The following is an 18,516-nucleotide window of genomic DNA, read 5'->3' as shown; positions in this document are numbered from 1 at the left end:
CAGGCACCCACCATGGCCTGCCCCAGGGATGGCCTGCCCCACTGGACACCTCAGCAAGTTCCCTGTGTGTGGTAATATAGATCTGCTAGCTTCCAGTGGTGCTGTGTTTTACACCAGTCAGCAAGAGCTGGTTTGTTTTAGAGCCCTGCTTTGACAGTTGGGTTATCTGTATTTCTCAGCCAAAACTGGGCTGGGTTTCTGTCCAGGGCATAGACCAGCTCCTGTGTCCTAATAAAGGGTCTGGGTCCCTTGTACTTTCCAGAATGTCCAGCAAATGCTGGTGTTCAGTAACTTAATCATCCTCAGAGGCTGCTTTGCCTCCCAGCACAGGCTACATTTACACAGATGAGCTGAAACTGTGGGATTCCTATGCCCTCACTTTGCTGGCCAAGGTCAGGCTCAATATGGGGCTACGTCTGTGGCAAAGGACTCCCTCAGCTGTCCCAGTACTCCAGCCATCCCCAAGGCAGGGAAATGGCTGCCGGCTGCTGCTTCTCTCAAGGATGGGGGAGGGCTTTTCAGACCCAGGGCTAGAAACACAGTCTCTGTCCACGTTTTCTCAGTCTCTTTGTCTCTCACTGACCTTGGCTCTTCCCCTATCCCCTGGGTTTTCAAACAGTGGGGGTATGTCTCACTGTTGTGAGATTTTAAAATGTGTCCCTGGTGGGAGGGTCCCTGTCTGCTAATTCTGTACTTTTCCCTCACTGAGCCTGGGTGAGGGGGAGGGGAGAGGACTGGCTGGTCTGGGAGGAAAGATTTCTACCTGATATTTCTTCTCTTTCTTCAGTTTGGCATCTGCAGGGTCCTTCTCCAGTCTATATCCTCCACCAGAGTTTTAAACAATTCAGAATTGTCCTTTTTTGGTTGAATCTCTGGAGAGGGGTTTTCGGTAGCTGTTAAATCACCCTGTTGATGACTGTGCCAGTTTGGATGTATTGTGCCCCTCCCCCACAAAAAAACCCGCCATGTTCTTTGATGCAGTCTTATGGGGACAGACGTATTGGTGTTAATTGTTTTGAAATTGTTTGATTGAGTGTTTCCATGGATATGTGACTCAATCAACTATGAGTGAAACATTTGATTGGATAATTTCCATGGAGGTGTTACCCTTGCCCATTCAGGGTGTGTTTTTTTGTTTTTTTTTTTTTTTTTCAGTTTTATAGGGATAATATTCACATACCATACAATCATCCACAGTGTACAGTCAGTTGGTCACAGAATCATCAGATAGTTGTGCATTCATCACTACAATCTGCACTTGAACATATTCATTACTACAAAAAATTTTTAAAAAGAATAATAAGATAAAAATAAAACACAATAAGGCCAGACACTACCACCACCACCAAGAATTCCCTACTGTTCCCTTATATCCCCCACTTACAGACATTTAGTTTTGGTGTATTGCCTTTATTACATTTAATAGACGCATATTACAATGTTACTGTTAACTATAGGCTCTAGTATGCATTGATTATATTTTTTTCCCCAGTACCACCCCTTTATCAACACCTTGCAAGGTTGACATTCATTTGTTCTCCCATATGTAAAAACATTTTTATATTGTACATTTAGTTACCATCACTGACCATGCTAGGTTTCACTAATTTACACAGTCCCAGTTTTGATATTATCTATCTTTCCTTCTGGTTTCATACATGCCGCTAGCCTTCTTCTTTCAGCTTTACTCACAGACATCTTTGTTCAGTGCTAACATCACATGGTATTATGTTATCCATTGTGCTACCATCTCAATGTTGTGCTACTATCACACATTATTGTGCTATCCATTTCTGGATCTATACAATCAATCCTGTTGAACATTCTACTACTTCAGCGTCAAATGCCTGTTCTCTACCCTCATTCTGTCTCCTTACACCTGTGTTCTCAGCTTTACCTCTCAAAGTTTTAGAGCATTACTTCTTAACCTTCAGTGTGCACACAAATCACCTGGGAATCTTGTTAAAATGAAGATTCTGATTCAGTAGGTCTGGGATGGAGGTTTCTGTATTTCTAATAAGCTCCTAAATGATGTCAGGGTTGAAAGTACTTAGAACCTTTTCCCCCTCCAAATAGGGATTTTTCTTCCAATTTTTTTTTTTTTACTGTTTTGAAATCTAAAGAAAAGTTGAGAGAGTAGTACAGTGCATACTGTACCCCCATCCCCCACATTCACCATTTACTATTTTACCACATTTGTTTTATCTGTGGCTATGTGCATATCTTGTTTTCTTTTTTCTACTTACCCTTATATCAATTATTTAAATATATGTTTTGCTGGCATGTCAACATATCAGCCTTAGCATGCATATCCTAAGACATTTTTCTACATAACCACAGTATCATTGTCACATCTAAGAAACTTAATGTTAATTTAATACCTAATATGTAGTCTGTATTAACATTTCCCCAGTTGTCCTCCAAATGTCTCTTTATTGTAGTTTTCTAGGATCCAGTCAAGAGTCATACATAGCGTTTGATCATGACTCTTTATTCTCTTTTAGCCTAGATCATATATTGAACATTGTATGTTCTCTAGAGCTCTTTGAACTTATATATTATTAAGCTGTTTATGTTCTGTTACTTGGTACTTGAGGATGGTGCTTTTCCATCTGAGTCTGGATTCTCCCACATCCCAGGGCATTTGGAGTTCCTTGTCAGATACTTCCAAGCGCCCTCTGGTGGCTGCACTAGTAGGTCAGTTGGCAGGCAAAGTGGCAGGAAGGTTCCGAGGTGATTATTAGAGAAAACAGCAGACTCCTGAGGTGCCTGGGTGCATCATGGTTATCTGTTTTTGCTTCCAGGTGTGAAGCTTACACTGTCTGCTCTGGTAGATGGGAAGAGCATTAATGCTGGAGGCCACAAACTTGGGCTTGCTTTGGAGTTGGAGGCTTAATCCAGCTGAAGAAACCTCTGGGAATGGATATTGGAAGATTTGGCCTTAATATATTTCCATTGTGACCAGCAGGCTTTTTTTTTCCCCCAAGAAGGTGATCAAAACAAAGGATGATCTAAACAAGAGCTGTATTTTAAATACTTAGACAGTTACTTGTTAGCTGGTTTCTAGTTGAATTGGTTATCTAGTTACCAATGCTGCAGTCTTGCAGTCACCTATACATTATTTAAATGTATTTAACTGTTAAATGCGCTACCCACCAATAATGAAATAGACCTTTATGAAAACTGTGCAATTGTGTGCATGTTTGTTTTTATGTTCCTTTTAACATTTGATATGATATTGCCGTTGAATGAGATGGATCAGTGGATATTTTAAGATGAGGTTAAAAATTTTTGTTAAATTCAACCAATATTAGAAATACTTTGGTATCTCAGTACATTACAAATGAATAAAACAAGTATACATAATTATGACTCCAAGTATTTGCAGAGTTAAAAACTTGTCAGCTAAATCTTCCTTGTGTTTAGCTAATACTATATATTTTTGGTGAGCATTTTGCTCTTTACCTACATGCCATAAAGTCCACTGTGTCCCTAGAGTAATTCCATAAACTTTTTAAGATTGCAATAAAATAAGAGGATATATGCCTTTATACTCTTCAGTTTTGTAAGTTTGTACAAAGTTACATTGTATCAGCACTAACCCCAGGAAGGTTAGTAAACCATAAAGAAAGGAAAATGAAGAGATGATGCTGAAGGTTGTATGTATATGCCATACCCCTGTGAGCTGTTGCTACTATTAAGGGGGAAGATGTACTAGGCCCTAGTTTGGTAGGATGGTACTAGATGTGGTTAAATGGAGTAGGGTGTAGACAGTGCCAGGAATCAGAGGGCCGGGAAGGGACTACGTGGGCATCAGTGAGATCATTACTTCCAGGCAGATACTGGATTGAAAAGCTTGGGCGTAGGTATGAGACCAGAGACAACCCCTTCAGGCTCTCTGGCCATTGGCCTTTATCTGGAGAGGAGTGAAGACTTGATATAAAGGAAAGCAATCAATAGGTGAGTATGGTTGAAAAGGGAGAAAAGAGCAAGTTTTCTGAGGGAAGAAGGTAGTTGGGAGAATATGATCAAAGGTTAGAGAAGAGGCAGGTTTGTTCAACAAGTCCTTAATACAAGATATGAAGTACAGTTTGAAGTTTGAGAGCAAACAAATGAAGTGCAGTAAACTTTAGGATTCATCACCTAAGAAATGATACATGCTGAAAATTTTCAGGTTGACAAAAATCTGGTGTTAGGAGATCAGAGCTCAAACTCCACAGGGGTGGATTGGGGGCATGAAATGCCTTGTGGTCTCAGGGGACTGACTGGAGTAGACTGAATCAGAAATCTAAGGCCCTCCACAGACACATGACTTAGCTGCAGAAGTATGGAATTTGAACCAACTTGCCAATAAGGACTTGGAGGTAAGAAGGAAAATGAAGGAAAAGGTGTCTGCACAAGCTAAGTGTGAGGGGCACTTAAGAGAAGTGTGAAGTAGACCACCAGACAGCTCTCACAAACTGCTGTTGGTGCCAGGCAGGAGGGACCTGTTCAAAGGCTGCATACCCAAGATGGCCTGCTGCTCCTTAGCTAACAGGGTGCTAAGTCCTCTGGCTCACACCTGCAAGGGGCCAGAGTTCACCTGGTCTGGGACTTGGCTGGGGTGTGGCCATTTATTGTGAGGGGTGGCACAAGTTACCAGTTTCTTAAGGATTTTCTTACAGGAAATTAGACCCTATTTACCTAATATGCTTTCATGAGTAGGAAAGAAAGGTGGTTTTATAGCCAGGGCCTGAGGGTTATCCATAATTCAAGGTGTACCCCAGGAGCTATGGACTCATATTGCTCCTGGGGCTTCCAGGAGCAATCAATCAGGTGTGCTTCCTTCCCCCACTCAGGCCTGACCATATGGTGCAAAACCTTATATTCTAAGCTGATGCCATTTCTGCCTTAGGCAGTGTTAGTGGAAAGAACACTTTATTGTCGGGTTTAAAACTCAGGGTCCATGGCTCAGGTCCTCAGGTCCCCAGGTCCCCTTCGAGTTACTCAGTAAGAGCGAACCCTAGATCTTGAAGGCCAAGGTGAGGCCGTCGCCCAGGGGCAGGAGGCTGATGTGGACCCTGGCGTCCCGCAGGATGCGCTCGTTCAGGTGTCGCACGCACTGGGCAGCCACGTCCCCTTGCTGAGGCCACAACACCTTTCCGTGCCACAGAACACTGAGAATGGCGAGAACTCCTCCAGGTCGCAGCAGTTGCAGGCACCGCTCGTAGTAGGCAGCGCAGTTCTCCTTGTCGGCATCCACCACGGCCGTGTCGAAGGTGCCGGCCTCACCCGCAGCCAGGAGTTCGTCGAGGGTCTCCAGAGCGGGCTTCAGCCTGAGGTCTATCTTCTGTTCCTCCTCGGCCTGCCTCCACAGGGGCCGCCCCAGCTCCGGGGGCCCCGCGTCCACCTCGCAGGTCACCACGCGCCCGGCCGGGGGTAGCGCCAGGGCCAGCGCCAGGGCCGAATAGCCCGTGAAAGTGCCTGGGGGACGGGGACAGGGGCAGGTTCAGCCCAGGCTGGGGGCCGGCCCGGCGACCTCGGCTCCCAGTGATCCCGGGCGCGCGCCCATACCCAGGTCCAACGCCTTCTCGGCCTTGATGAGCCGCGCCAGGTTGGCTAGAAACTGTGCCTGCTCGCAGGTCATCATGGAATCCCCCTGCGGCTGCTCCAGGGTCAGCTGTGGGGCGGGGGGGGGGGGGGGGTGGGGGGTGGATCGCACCAGCCTTGCCAGACTTCTCCCCCCGTCCCCTCAGGGTGTGTTTTAATTGGATCACTGGAGTCATATAAAGAAGTTCACAGACATGAAGGACCTCAGAGCAACTGAGAGTGATATTTTGAAGAGAAGCTGCAGCTAAGAGAGACACTTTGAAGAATGCACAGGAACTGAGAGCGGAGCTGAAATACAACCTGGGAGGAAGTGGATGCCAGCCACTTGCCTTCCCAGCGGGCAGAGGTGTTCCAGATGTTAATGGCTATCCTTCAGAGAAGGTACCCTATTGATGCCTTACCTTGGGCAGTTTTATGGCCTTAAGACTGTAACTTTGTAACCAGATAAAGCCCCTTTATAAAAGCCAATCCATTTCTGGTATTTTGCGTAACGGCAGCATTAGCAAACCAGGACAATGACGTCACCCTCCTTTGCCCATATTTTGATTGGGTTGTCTTTTTATTGTTGAGTTGTAGGAGTTTTTTTGTGTATCCTAATATTAAACCCTTATCAGATATGTGATTTCCAAATATTTTCTCCCACTGTGAGGTTGTCTTTTTACTTTGTTGGTAATGTCCTTTGATGCACAACAGTGTTTAATTATAATGAGATCCATATTATCTATTTTTTGGTCCTGATGATTTTCTCCTATATCTTCTTCTAAGAGTTTTATTATTTTAGCTCTTAGAGTTAGATCATCAATCCATTTTGAGTTAATTTTTGTATATGTGTGAGATAGCGGTCCATTTTCTTCTTTTGCTTGCGGTTTTCCCAGCACTATTTGTTGAAGGGAATATTCTTTCCCCATTGAGTGGACTTGGCACCCTTGTCAAAAATCAGTAGGTCAAAGATGTGTGAGTTTGTTTCTGAATTTTCAATTCTTTTCTTTGGTCTATATGCTTATTCTTATGCCACTAACACACTGTTTTGATTGTTGTAGCTTTGAAATTCTGGAAGTGTGATTTTTCCAAATTTTTTCTTTTTCAAGATTGTTTTGACTATTTGGGGTCCCTTGTCTTTTCACATGAATTTAATGGTGGCTTTTCCAATTTTAGAAAAAAGGCTGCTGGAATTTTGATAGGGATTGTGTTGAATTTGTAATCACCTCTGGGAAGTGCTGATATCTTAGCAATATTAAATCTTCCAATCCGTGAACACAGGATGTCTTTCTATTTATGGGTCTTCTTAAGTTTCTTTCAGCAATGTTTTGTAGTTTTCATTATATAAGTCTTTCATATCCTTGCTTAAATTTATTCCAGATACTTTATTCTTTTAGATGCCCTTGTAAATGGAATTGTTTCCTTTTGGGTTGTTTTAGTTTCCTACCTGTGAAAACAAATACAATATAATGGGTTGGCTTAAGACTGGAATTTATTGGCTCATAGTTTCAGAGACTTGAAGGCTTGCTTCATCCTGGGTTTGGTATCTTCTGGCTGGCTGTCAACCTTTGGGTACCTTGGCTTTTCTGTTACATGGCAGTGCACGTGGCAGTGTCTTCTCCTTTCTCCTCCAGGTTCTGATGACTTCTGGCTTCTGGCTGCTCCCTGTGGCTTTTCCGTCTGCCTGACTTTCACTCTGCTTATAAAGGACCCTAGTTATCCAGATTAAAGCCCAACCTGATTCAGTTGGGTCACATTTTAACCAAAGTAACATCTTAAAGTGATTTTATTTACAGTGAGTTCACCCAGGAGATCAATCATGTCTGAACTGGGGCAAACAATTCAATCTACCACAGTCTTCCTCTGACCCTAAAAAAGACATTTTCTTCCCACATGCAAATACATTCATTCCATCACAACATCCTAAAAGCCTTAAGTCATTTCATTAAAAATGCTAAGTACAAAGTCTCATTAAAATTGGTTCTGTTCACTTCCAGCTTCTGTCTGCTCCTTGTGACTTCTTCGTGTCCAATTTTCTTTGCTTACAAGGATTTCAGTCATATTGGCTTGAGGCGCACCCTCAGTTTGGGCCCACCATAACTAATAACATCTTCATAAGTCCTATTTACAAATGAATGCACACCTACAGGACCAGGGAATATGACCTGAACATACCTTTTGTGGGGAACATGATTAAATCCCCAACAACATTGCTCATTGCAGAAACAAACTGATTTTTGTGTGCTGATCTTGTACCCTACAACTTTTTGAATTTGTCCATGAGCTCTAGTAGCTTTCTTGTGAAGTTCTTGAGATATTCCATATATAGGATCATATCATCTGTAAATAGTGATAGGTTTACTTATTCCTTTCCAACTTTTATTTCTTTTTCTTGCCTAATTACTCTGGCTAGAACTTCCAGTACATTGTTGAATAGTAATGGTGAGACTAGGAATCCTTGCCTTCTTTCTGACCTTTGAGTGAAATCTATCAGTCTTTTACCATTGAGTATGATGTTAGCTGTGGGTTTTCTTATATGCCCTTTATCATGTTGAGGAAGTTCCATAGTTGGTTTCTCTTTATTGCTTATTAGTATTCCATTGGATGAATGTACCACAGTTTGTTTGAATACACCAGCTGTGGTAGTTTGGAAACTGTATGTATCCCAGAAAGGCCATATTCTTTTAATCCATTCCTGTGGGTGCAGATCTATTGTAGTTGGGACTTTTTGATTAGCTTATTTTAGTTGAGGCCTACCCCAGGGTGAGTCTTAATCCTCTTTTTAAAAGGATAAAAGACAGAGAAGCCCAGAGAAGTTTAGGAAAAAGCCCCACAGAAGCTAAGAGAGGGCCTACAGAAAACAGAGAGGAAGCCACTGAAGCCAGAAGCTGAAAGAAATGAAACTAGGGAGAGAGGACCAGCAGATGTCAGCCACATGCCTTCCCATGTGTGATGGTTAGGTTCATGTGTCAACTTGGCTGGGTGATGGTGCCCAGGTGTCTGGTCAAGCAAGCACTGGCCTAACGATTACTGCGTGGACTTTTGTGGCTGGTTGATACACCAGAAGGCTGGTTTATTAAGTCATCAGTCAATTGATTTGCATCTGTGGCTGATTACATCAACAAAAAGTGTGCCTTCCACAATGAGTGAATTAAATCAGCTGGATTTAATCCAATCATTTGAAGACTTTTAAGGGAGAAGAGAGAGAGCTTTTACTTCTTCTTCAGCCAGCCAGCCAGCCTCTCCTGGGGAGTTCATCAAAGACCTTCATTGGAGTTGCCAGCTCACTGACTGCCGTATAGAATTTGGACTCATGCATCCCCACAGTTGCATGAGACACTTTTATAAAATCTCATATTTACAAATATCTCCTGTTGGTTCTGTTTCCCTAGGGAGCCCTAATAAACCACATGACCAAAGTGTCCTGGATGCCAGCAGCCTGTCTTCAGAGTCCAGGTATCATCCTACTGATGTCTTGAGTTGGATATTTTCACTGCCTAAGAACTGTAAGTTGTAAGTTAATAAATCCCATTGTAAAATCCAACTCATTTCTGGTATGTGTATTCTGGCAGCTTTAGCAAATCAGAACACTAGTTTGAGAATATTTGGGTTGCTTGTAATTTTTTGGTAATTATGAATAATACTTCTATAAACATTCATATACAGATTTTTGTGTGAACATGCCTTCATTTCTCCAGGATAAATACCTAGGAGTGGGATTACTGGGTTATATAGTTAACGTATGTTTAATTTTATAATAACTGCCAAATAGTTTTCCAAAGTGGCTGCACCGTTTTCATTCCTACCAGCAGTGTATGAGAATTCTGTGTATCCTCACCAGTACTTGGTGTTGTCATATAGATATATATTTGGTGGAAGGGGGGGATATCTAATAGATTTGGTACCTCATTGTGGTTTCAATTTGCATTTCTCTAATTTACATGTGCTTATTGCTATTCATGTTTCTTCTTTAGTCTATTTTTCCTTTAAATTCTATCGTTTTTTGCCTCGTGTTTTCATGCTCTGTTTTTAGATGTATACACATTTTTGATTGTATGTCTTCTTAATGAATTGACCCTTTCATTATCTTTATCTGTTGTTTTCCTCTGGCTGCTTTTTTTTTTTATTTTCCAGCAGTTTGATAATTTGTGTTTTGATTTTTTAAAAATTTATCCTGTTTGCAGTTCATTGAACCTCTTGAATTTGTAAATTTATTTCTTTCATCAAATTTGGAAAATTTTCAGCCATTGTTTATTTATTTATTTATTTTTAGATGAATTAATTCATTTTATTGGATTTAAACTACATTTATATATATTTTTTGTAATAACACTTATGACTATAAAGTGAAAAAAATGGATTTTTGATCATTCAATAGTAAAATGACTCCTTTTATAAGCCCCAATTCAAAGTCAAGCATTTCTGCCAGTGACGAAGACAAGATAAAAATGAGAAAAACAATTATGAATAGCACCACGCCAAAATTAATTTTGATTAGGTAAGGAAAAATCTTAAGCAATATTTATACTTAAAGGTAAATTTCTGCCTCCAAAGTAAGCATTAGGCTTTTCTGAATAAACATTAAGCTTTTTAAAAACTGCCATGGGTTCATAAACAGGAAGTTCAAATTTCCATACTATAGCACAAATAACCATAATTTTTAGAAGTGGTTTTCTCATCATTGTTGCAGTGGAAGATTCAGATTATCTTAAAAGTTAGTACAGGCAGCATACAAGTTTTCAAAAACTTTAGGTTGAGTGCTTCATGAGAATATTTTCATGCAAGTATATGATTAGATCCTAGATAAACATACTGCAGAACCAATCAAGCAAAGTTGTATTTCCAAAGGAATACTGTGGGATGTCAACATTTCTAATACAGGAATCAGGCACTCTTTTCCTTTTTTCCTACCTCTTGGGTGAATGAATGGTTCCAATGGTGGGAGACGAAAATTAACAAAACAGGGCCAGGGTTAAGGAAGGCACTATATAAAGCTAATTAGTTAGTTCTAAATAGTGCAGCTTTGGCTACTTTTTAGCCAGACACTAGGTCTCAGGTTAACACTTTTTCTTTCCTTTAATCACAGAGATTAAAGATACCTAAACTTCCTTTTCCACTCATGCACCTAGTGCCTTTGAGAGGTGTAGTGATGGTATGTAGGAAGGAAAAGGGAATTTTTCCTGCTTTTGTATTTGAGGTAAGCAAACAGCCCTTTATAATGGGGGCAATATAAAAAGATGTAAAGGTTCCATCCTAAGATATTTTTTCTTTATATCCTTTTTCTTTTCTTCACAAATGAAAACGTAATCACTTTTGTAACACACAAGTTATATCAGAATGAGAAAAAAAACAGCTTTGGGAGCATGTGAATTTCACTAAGTAGAGCCTCTCTAAGTAAAGAACAGAATTCATGGGGTAGAGAAGGGAGGGAAAAATGGAGGGGGTGAAAAAAAAGAACCAGAGTGTTTACCGTTTATCACTACCTTTTTTCAAGAAAACCTTTAGAAGAGGGTTTCCAGGAAGAAAGAGAACGAGAAATTCTAAGCAGCAGCATTTAGAAAAAAAAAAGAGGAGTTCCTGTGGTCTCTGAGTAGTCTAGCTACAGAAGTTTGCCTCAAGAAGTCACTGACTAGGAACTGGGATAGATGGATTGGGAACTGCCAATATAGTCAAGTTAGGAAGCATTTGAATAAAAATTCCTGGAAGCTAAAGTCTACTTTATTGACAGAACCAATGCAACATTCATGGTATTAGGACAGAGTTGTTCATAATGTCCCACAACAGCACATTCTGACATTCAAATTAGACCTAATCAAATGTGGCTCTTTTCAATTCCTACAACTTTGTATTACAGTGATTATCTGTACAGAGGGGTTCTAAATTGAAACAACTTCATTCACATCACCTCTATGAACTCAGTTTTTGGAGACCAACAACTTTGTCCAATTATTTTAAAAGGTAATAGGCTAAAAGACAGGACCCCCCAAAACAACAAAAACAAAAACAAAAAAAACCCAAACACAAAAAAACCAAACCGAAATAAAATAAGCTATAAGGCCCAATCAATATTACTCATTTTCTTCCTTGAACATCTTACTCAAGTGCTTTATCAGAGCTACTAGCTCAGGGTTCCCACCACATGCATCAATTTGTTCATAGGCTTTAGATTCAAGCTCTTTAAGACTATTTCGAGTATATTCAAAAGAACCTACATTCTCAAGATAATACACGCAGTATTTTTTAATATCTGTGTTTTCGGTTCTCTGGCGCAAGATATTCTGCACTTGGGTGCTTTCAGGCCTCGACCAAATAGCATGAATAACAGGGAATGAGAACTTTCCCTCTGTTAGATCTTCACAAAAGCTTTTGTTTTCATTATATTCTTTGGAGTGCAGATTAGCGTAATCATCCCTAATTTGAAAAAAGAGCCCAAGTGTATTAAGTAGTGGCTTTAAATCTTCTTTGTAATCAGAGAACAACTGCATGAGACCTACTGCTAATCCAAACAGTCCACCTGTCTTTTGCAGGACCATAGCTTTATATTCTTCTTCAGTGGGACAAGTGTAACTATCTCTCCAGTAAATATCAAGGCCCTGTCCCTGGTGGAGTTCTAAAAGCTGACATGTAAAAAGCTTCACTGCATCTGGGTGATTAAGGGTTAAGACTTTCTCTAAACCAAGGAAATACACATAATTGGCAGAATTGATGACAGACGGAATTCCATAGATGCTGTGTGCCACTGGAAAGCCACGTTGCAGTTTTGAGTTGTCTTCAATATCATCAATGAGTAAACTGGCATTATGCAACATTTCTGTCACTTCAATGATAATCTGTAGCTTGTCTTCTGGAACTTTCAACCAATGATTAAATGCATGTGAAAGTTTGGTTCTCACTTGTTTACCTGGTAACTGAAGTAGGTACTTGTAGGGTTCTAGAAGAATTCTTTGGATTGTTTGCTGGGTCTTCTCCATTGTTTTTAAACTTCAAAGCTGCTGGTTCAACGATGATGTTATGACTTTCACGCTGCCGGTCCGGTAACAGCCAGCCATTGTTTATTCAAGTACATTTTTTCCTGCATCAATCTTTTTTTCCTCTTCTGGGAGTTGAAAATAGCAAATGTTAGACTTTTTGATATTGTCCCACAAGTCCCTGAGGCTTTGTTCACCTTTTTTCAAAATTTTTTTTTTTCTCTAGTCATCAGATTGGACAATTTATATTGATCTAACTAAAATTCACAGACTCTTCCCTATGTCATCTCTGTACTACTATTGCACCCATCTAGTGAATTTTTTATTTCATATATTGTATTTTCAGATAAAATTTCCACTTTTCTTTTCTTTAATAAGAATACCTGTTTTTCTGCTAATTCCTATATTTTTATTCATTCTAATAATGTTTACCTTTATAGTAAGGACCTTGGTTACAGTAGCTGTTTTAGTGTCATTATGCGATAATTCTAACACTCAGGTTATCTTGGGGTTGGCATCTCTTGATGGTCTTTCCCCTTGAGAATTGGTCAGGGTTTCCCTGTTTTTTTTTTATGTGTGTTGAGTATTTGGATTGTATCCTGGTTATTTTGAATATTATGTTGCAGCTCTTAAGTCCTATTGAAACCCTGTGGTGAATGTTGATTACTTTTGTTTGCTTTAGCAGCAATCAACCCCATTGAGTTCAGACTGGAAGCTGTACTGGTGTGTGTGGTGTATGTGACTGTGTTTGTAGTGTCTTGGTTGAATTTAATTCCTTGCTCTCTAACAATAATCCTCCAAATCACCTAGGTCTAAAGGGATCAGAGGCCTTTAATAAATAGAATTCTAGAGATCTACTTTCAACTCTTTCAGTTCCTGAGGTGGACATGTAGGAGTAGCCTGAGTATGACCTTGTGATACATAATTATATGGACAGTGTGGTGGTTTGGAGCTATGTTTCACAGAAAAACATGTTCTTAAATTTAATCCATTCCTGTGGGTATGAACCTTTGTAAATAGGACTTTTTTGATGGGGTTATTTCAGATAAGATGTAGCCCGGATGGGTCTTTTTATTTTTTATTTTTTATTTTTTTTTATCTTCATTTTATTGAGATATATTCACATACCATGCAGTCATCCAAAACAAATCGTACATTCGATTGTTCACAGTACCATTACATAGTTGTACATTCATCAGCTAAATCAATCCCTGACACCTTCATTAGCACACACACAAAAATAACAAGAATAATAATTAAAGTGAAAAAGAGCAATTAAAGTAAAAAAGAACACTGGGTACCTTTGTCTGTCTGTTTGTTTGTTTCCTTCCCCTATTTTTCTACTTATCCATCCATAAACTAGACAAAGTGGAGTGTGGTCCTTATGGCTTTCCCAATCCCATTGTCACCCCTCATAAGCTACATTTTTATACAACTGTCTTCGAGATTCATGGGTTCTGGGTTGTAGTTTGATAGTTTCAGGTGTCCACCACCAGCTACCCCAATTCTTTAGAACCTAAAAAGGGTTGTCTAAAGTGTGCGTTAGAGTGCCCACCAGAGTGACCTCTCGGCTCCTTTTGGAATCTCTCTGCCACTGAAGCTTATTTCATTTCCTTTCACATCCCCCTTTTGGTCAAGAAGATGTTCTCCGTCCCACGATGCCAGGTCTACATTCCTCCCCGGGAGTCATATTCCACGTTGCCAGGGAGATTCACTCCCCTGGGTGTCTGATCCCACGTAGGGGGGAGGGCAGTGATTTCACCTTTCAAGTTGGCTTAGCTAGAGAGAGAGGGCCACATCTGAGCAACAAAGAGGCATTCAGGAGGAGGCTCTTAGGCACAATTATAGGGAGGCCTAGCCTCTCCTTTGTAGCAACCGTCTTCCCAAGGGTAAAACCTATGGTAGAGGGCTCAACCCATCAAACCACCAGTCCCCTATGTCTGTGGTCATGTTAGCAACCATGGAGGTGGGGTAGGCGAATACCCCTGCATTCTCCACAGGCTCCTCAAGGGGGCACTACATATTTTTTTCCTTGTTTTTCTTTTTTTTTTTTCTTTCCCTTCTATTTTAAATCAACTGTATGAAAAAAGTTAAAAAGAAAACAAACATACAATAAAAGAACATTTCAAAGAGACCATAACAAGGGAGTAAGAAAAAGACAACTAACCTAAGATAACTGCTTAACTTCCAACATGTTCCTACTTTACCCCAAGAAAGTTACCTAATATAGCAACATTTCTGTGAACTTGTTCCTACTATATCCATCAGAAATTAACAGACCATAGTCATTCCTGGGCATCCCCAGAAAGTTAAATAGCTTATCCGTTCTTCTTGGATTATTGTTCCCCCTTCCTTAATTGCTCTCTATTGCTAGTTCCCCTACATTCTACATTATAAACCATTTGTTTTACATTTTTCAAAGTTCACATTAGTGGTAGCATATAATATTTCTCTTTTTGTGCCTGGCTTATTTCGCTCAGCATTATGTCTTCAAGGTTCATCCATGTTGTCATATGTTTCACGAGATCGTTCCTTCTTACTGCCGTGTAGTATTCCATCGTGTGTATATACCACATTTTTTTTATCCACTCATCTGTTGAAGGGCATTTGGGTTGTTTCCATCTCTTGGCAATTGTGAATTACGCTGCTATGAACATTGGCGTGCAGATATCTGTTCGTGTCCCTGCTTTCCGATCTTCCGGGTATATACCGAGAAGTGCAATCGCTGGATCGAATGGTAACTCTATATCTAGTTTTCTAAGGAACTGCCAGACTGACTTCCAGAGTGGCTGAACCATTATACAGTCCCACCAACAATGAATAAGAGTTCCAATTTCTCCACATCCCCTCCAGCATTTGTAGTTTCCTGTTTGTTTAATGGCAGCCATTCTAATCGGTGTTAGATGGTATCTCATTGTGGTCTTAATTTGCATCTCTCTAATAGCTAGTGAAGCTGAACATTTTTTCATGTGTTTCTTGGCCATTTGTATTTCCTCTTCAGAGAACTGTCTTTTCATATCTTTTGCCCATTTTATAATTGGGCTGTCTGTACAACTGTCATTGAGTTGTAGGATTTCTTTATATATGCAAGATATCAGTCTTTTGTCAGATACATGGTTTCCAAAAATTTTTTCCCATTGAGTTGGCTGCCTCTTTACCTTTTCGAGAAATTCCTTTGAGGTGCAGAAACTTCTAAGCTTGAGGAGTTCCCATGTATCTATTTTTTCTTTTGTTGCTTGTGCTTTGGGTGTAAAGTCTAGGAAGTGGCCGCCTAATACAAGGTCTTGAAGATGTTTTCCTACATTATCTTCTAGGAGTTTTATGGTACTTTCTTTTATATTGAGATCTTTGGTCCATTTTGAGTTAATTTTTGTGTAGGGGGTGAGGTAGGGGTCCTCTTTCATTCATTTGTTGAAAAGACCATTATGACTCAGTTCAGTGACTTTGGGGGCCTTATCAAAGATCAGTCGGCCATAGATCTGAGGGTCTATCTCTGAATTCTCAATTCGATTCCATTGATCTATATGTCTATCTTTGTGCCAGTACCATGCTGTTTTGGCAACTGTGGCTTTATAATAAGCTTCAAAGTCAGGGAGTGTAAGTCCTCCCACTTCGTTTTTCTTTTTTAGAGTGTCTTTGGCAATTCGAGGCATCTTCCCTTTCCAAATAAATTTGATAACTAGCTTTTCCAAGTCTGCAAAGTAGGTTGTTGGAATTTTGATTGGGATTGCATTGAATCTGTAGATGAGTTTGGGTAGAATTGACATCTTAATGATGTTTAGCCTTCCTATCCATGAACATGGAATACTTTTCCATCTTTTAAGGTCCCCTTCTATTTCTTTTAGTAGAGTTACGTAGTTTTCTTTGTATAGGTCTTTTACATCTTTGGTTAAGTTTATTCCTAGGTACTTGATTTTTTTAGTTGCTATTGAAAATGGTATCTTTTTCTTGAGTGTCTCTTCAGTTTGTTCATTTCTAGCATGTAGAAACATTACTGACTTATGTGCATTAATCTTGTATCCCGCTACTTTGCTAAATTTGTTTATTAGCTCTAGTAGGTGTATCGTTGATTTCTCAGGGTTTTCTAGATATAAGATCATATCATCTGCAAACAATGACAGTTTTACTTCTTCTTTTCCAATTTGGATGCCTTTTATTTCTTTGTCTTGCCAGATTGCCCTGGCTAGCACTTCCAGCACAATGTTGAATAACAGTGGTGACAGCGGGCATCCTTGTCTTGTTCCTGATCTTAGAGGGAAGGCTTTCAGTCTCTCACCATTGAGTACTATGCTGGCTGTGGGTTTTTCATATATGCTCTTTATCATGTTGAGGAAGTTGCCTTCAATTCCTACCTTTTGAAGTGTTTTTATCAAAAACAGATGTTGGATTTTGTCAAATGCTTTTTCGGCATCTATTGAGATGATCAATTGATTTTTCCCTTTTGACTTGTTAATGTGTTGAATACATTGATAGATTTTCTTATGTTGAACCATCCTTGCATGCCTGGAATGAACCCCACTTGGTCATGGTGTATGATTTTTTTAATGTGTCTTTGGATTCGATTTGCAAGTATTTTGTTGAGGATTTTTGCATCTATATTCATTAGGGAGATTGGCCGGTAGTTTTCCTTTTTTGTAGCATCTTTGCCTGGTTTTGGTATTAGATTGATGTTAGCTTCATAAAATGAGTTAGGTAGTGTTCCATTTTCTTCAATGTTTTGAAAGAGTTTGAGTAAGATTGGTGTCAGTTCTTTCTGGAAAGTTTGGTAGAATTCCCCTGTGAAGCCATCTGGCCCTGGGCATTTATTTGTGGGAAGATTTCTGATGACTGATTGGATCTCTTTGCTTGTGATGGGTTGGTTGAGGTCTTCTGTGTCTTCTCTGGTCAGTCTAGGTTGTTCATATGTTTCCAGGAAGTTGTCCATTTCTTCTACATTATCCAGTTTGTTGCCGTACAGTTGTTCATAGTATCCTCTTATAATTTTTGAATTTCTTCAGAATCTGCAGTTATGTCACCTTTTTCATTCATTATTTTGTTTATATGGGTCTTCTCTCTTTTTGATTTTGTCAGACTAGCTAGGGGCTTGTCAATCTTGCTGATCTTCTCAAAGAACCAACTTTTGGTGATATTTATCCTATCTATTGTTTTTTTGTTCTCTATGTCATTTATTTCTGCCTTAATCCTTGTTATTTCTTTTCTTCTACTTGGTGTAGGATTGGTTTGCTGTTCATTTTCTAGCTTCTTCAGTTGATCCATGAGTTCTTTGATTTTGGCTCTTTCTTCCTTTTTAATATATGCGTTTCTTCCTTTTTAATATATGCGTTTAAATATGCTATAAATTTCCCCCTTAGCACTGCTTTTGCTGCATCCCATAGGTTTTGGTATGTTGTGTTCTCATTTTCATTCGACTCCATATATTTAGCAATTTCTCTTGCTGTTTCTTCTTTAACCCACTGATTGTTTAGGAGTGTGTTGTTTAACCTCCAGGTATTTGTGAATTTTCTAAGTCTCTGATGGTTATTGACTTCTAATTGTATTCCATTGTGGTCAGAGAATGTGCTTTGAATAATTTCAATCTTTTTAAATTTATTGAGGCTTGTTTTATGTCCCAGCATATGATCTATTGTGGAGAAAGTTCCGTGAGCACTAGAAAAGTATGTGTATCCTGGTGATTTGGGATGTAATGTCCTGTATAAGTCTGTTAAATCTAATTCATTTATCAGATTTTTTAGGTTTTCAATTTCCTTATTGGTCGTCTGTGTGGTTGATCTATGTATAGGAGAGAGTGATGTGTTGAAGTCTCCCACAATTATTGTGGAAACATCAATTGCTTCCTTTAGTTTTGCCAGTGTTTCTCTCATGTATTTTGTGGCACCTTGATTGGGTGCATAGACATTTATGATTGTTATTTCTTTTTGTTGAATTGCCCCTTTTATTAGTATGTAGTGGCCTTCTTTGTCTCTCAAAACATCCTTGCATT

At 39.6% G+C, this 18,516-nt stretch overlaps 2 protein-coding genes and 1 long non-coding RNA gene across 3 annotated transcripts in view; 1 reads left to right on the top strand and 2 right to left on the bottom strand.

Moving 5' to 3' along the window:
• LOC119512362 overlaps window positions 1-3,188 on the top strand; it is a 168,630-nt gene extending 165,442 nt beyond the window's left edge. Inside the window, exon 3 of the long non-coding RNA XR_005212365.1 lies at window positions 2,805-3,188. This is a non-coding gene — a long non-coding RNA (uncharacterized LOC119512362). The remainder of the gene's footprint in view (window positions 1-2,804) is intronic.
• A 1,810-nt stretch (window positions 3,189-4,998) lies between these two features.
• On the bottom strand, window positions 4,999-7,629 carry LOC119512064 (catechol O-methyltransferase domain-containing protein 1-like). Its single transcript, XM_037806613.1, has 3 exons — window positions 7,615-7,629; window positions 5,554-5,659; window positions 4,999-5,463 (listed from the first exon to the last, which is right to left on the bottom strand). The coding sequence occupies exons 1-3, from the start codon at window positions 7,627-7,629 to the stop codon at window positions 5,003-5,005; spliced, it is 582 nt and encodes a 193-aa protein (XP_037662541.1). The 3' UTR covers window positions 4,999-5,002.
• A 3,965-nt stretch (window positions 7,630-11,594) lies between these two features.
• Window positions 11,595-12,571, bottom strand: LOC119512544 (geranylgeranyl pyrophosphate synthase-like). Its single transcript, XM_037807282.1, has one exon. It carries the CDS (start codon window positions 12,537-12,539, stop codon window positions 11,637-11,639), a length of 903 nt encoding a protein of 300 aa, XP_037663210.1. The 5' UTR covers window positions 12,540-12,571; the 3' UTR covers window positions 11,595-11,636.
• Window positions 12,572-18,516: the final 5,945 nt, after the last annotated feature.

The sequence above is a fragment of the Choloepus didactylus genome, chromosome 17, assembly GCF_015220235.1.
Source record: "Choloepus didactylus isolate mChoDid1 chromosome 17, mChoDid1.pri, whole genome shotgun sequence".
Lineage (NCBI taxonomy): Eukaryota > Metazoa > Chordata > Mammalia > Pilosa > Megalonychidae > Choloepus > Choloepus didactylus.
This window is presented reverse-complemented; position numbering and strand designations above follow the sequence as displayed.

Excerpts from the sequence above, each read along its gene's own strand:
- LOC119512064 (XM_037806613.1), bottom strand. Across the intron at positions 5,464-5,553 it reads CGAGAAGGCGTTGGACCTGG|GCACTTTCACGGGCTATTCG; the intron begins GTATGGGCGCGC and ends CCCGTCCCCCAG.
- LOC119512544 (XM_037807282.1), bottom strand. The coding sequence starts at position 12,539 with ATGGAGAAGACCCAGCAAACAATCCAAAGAATTCTTCTAGAACCCTAC.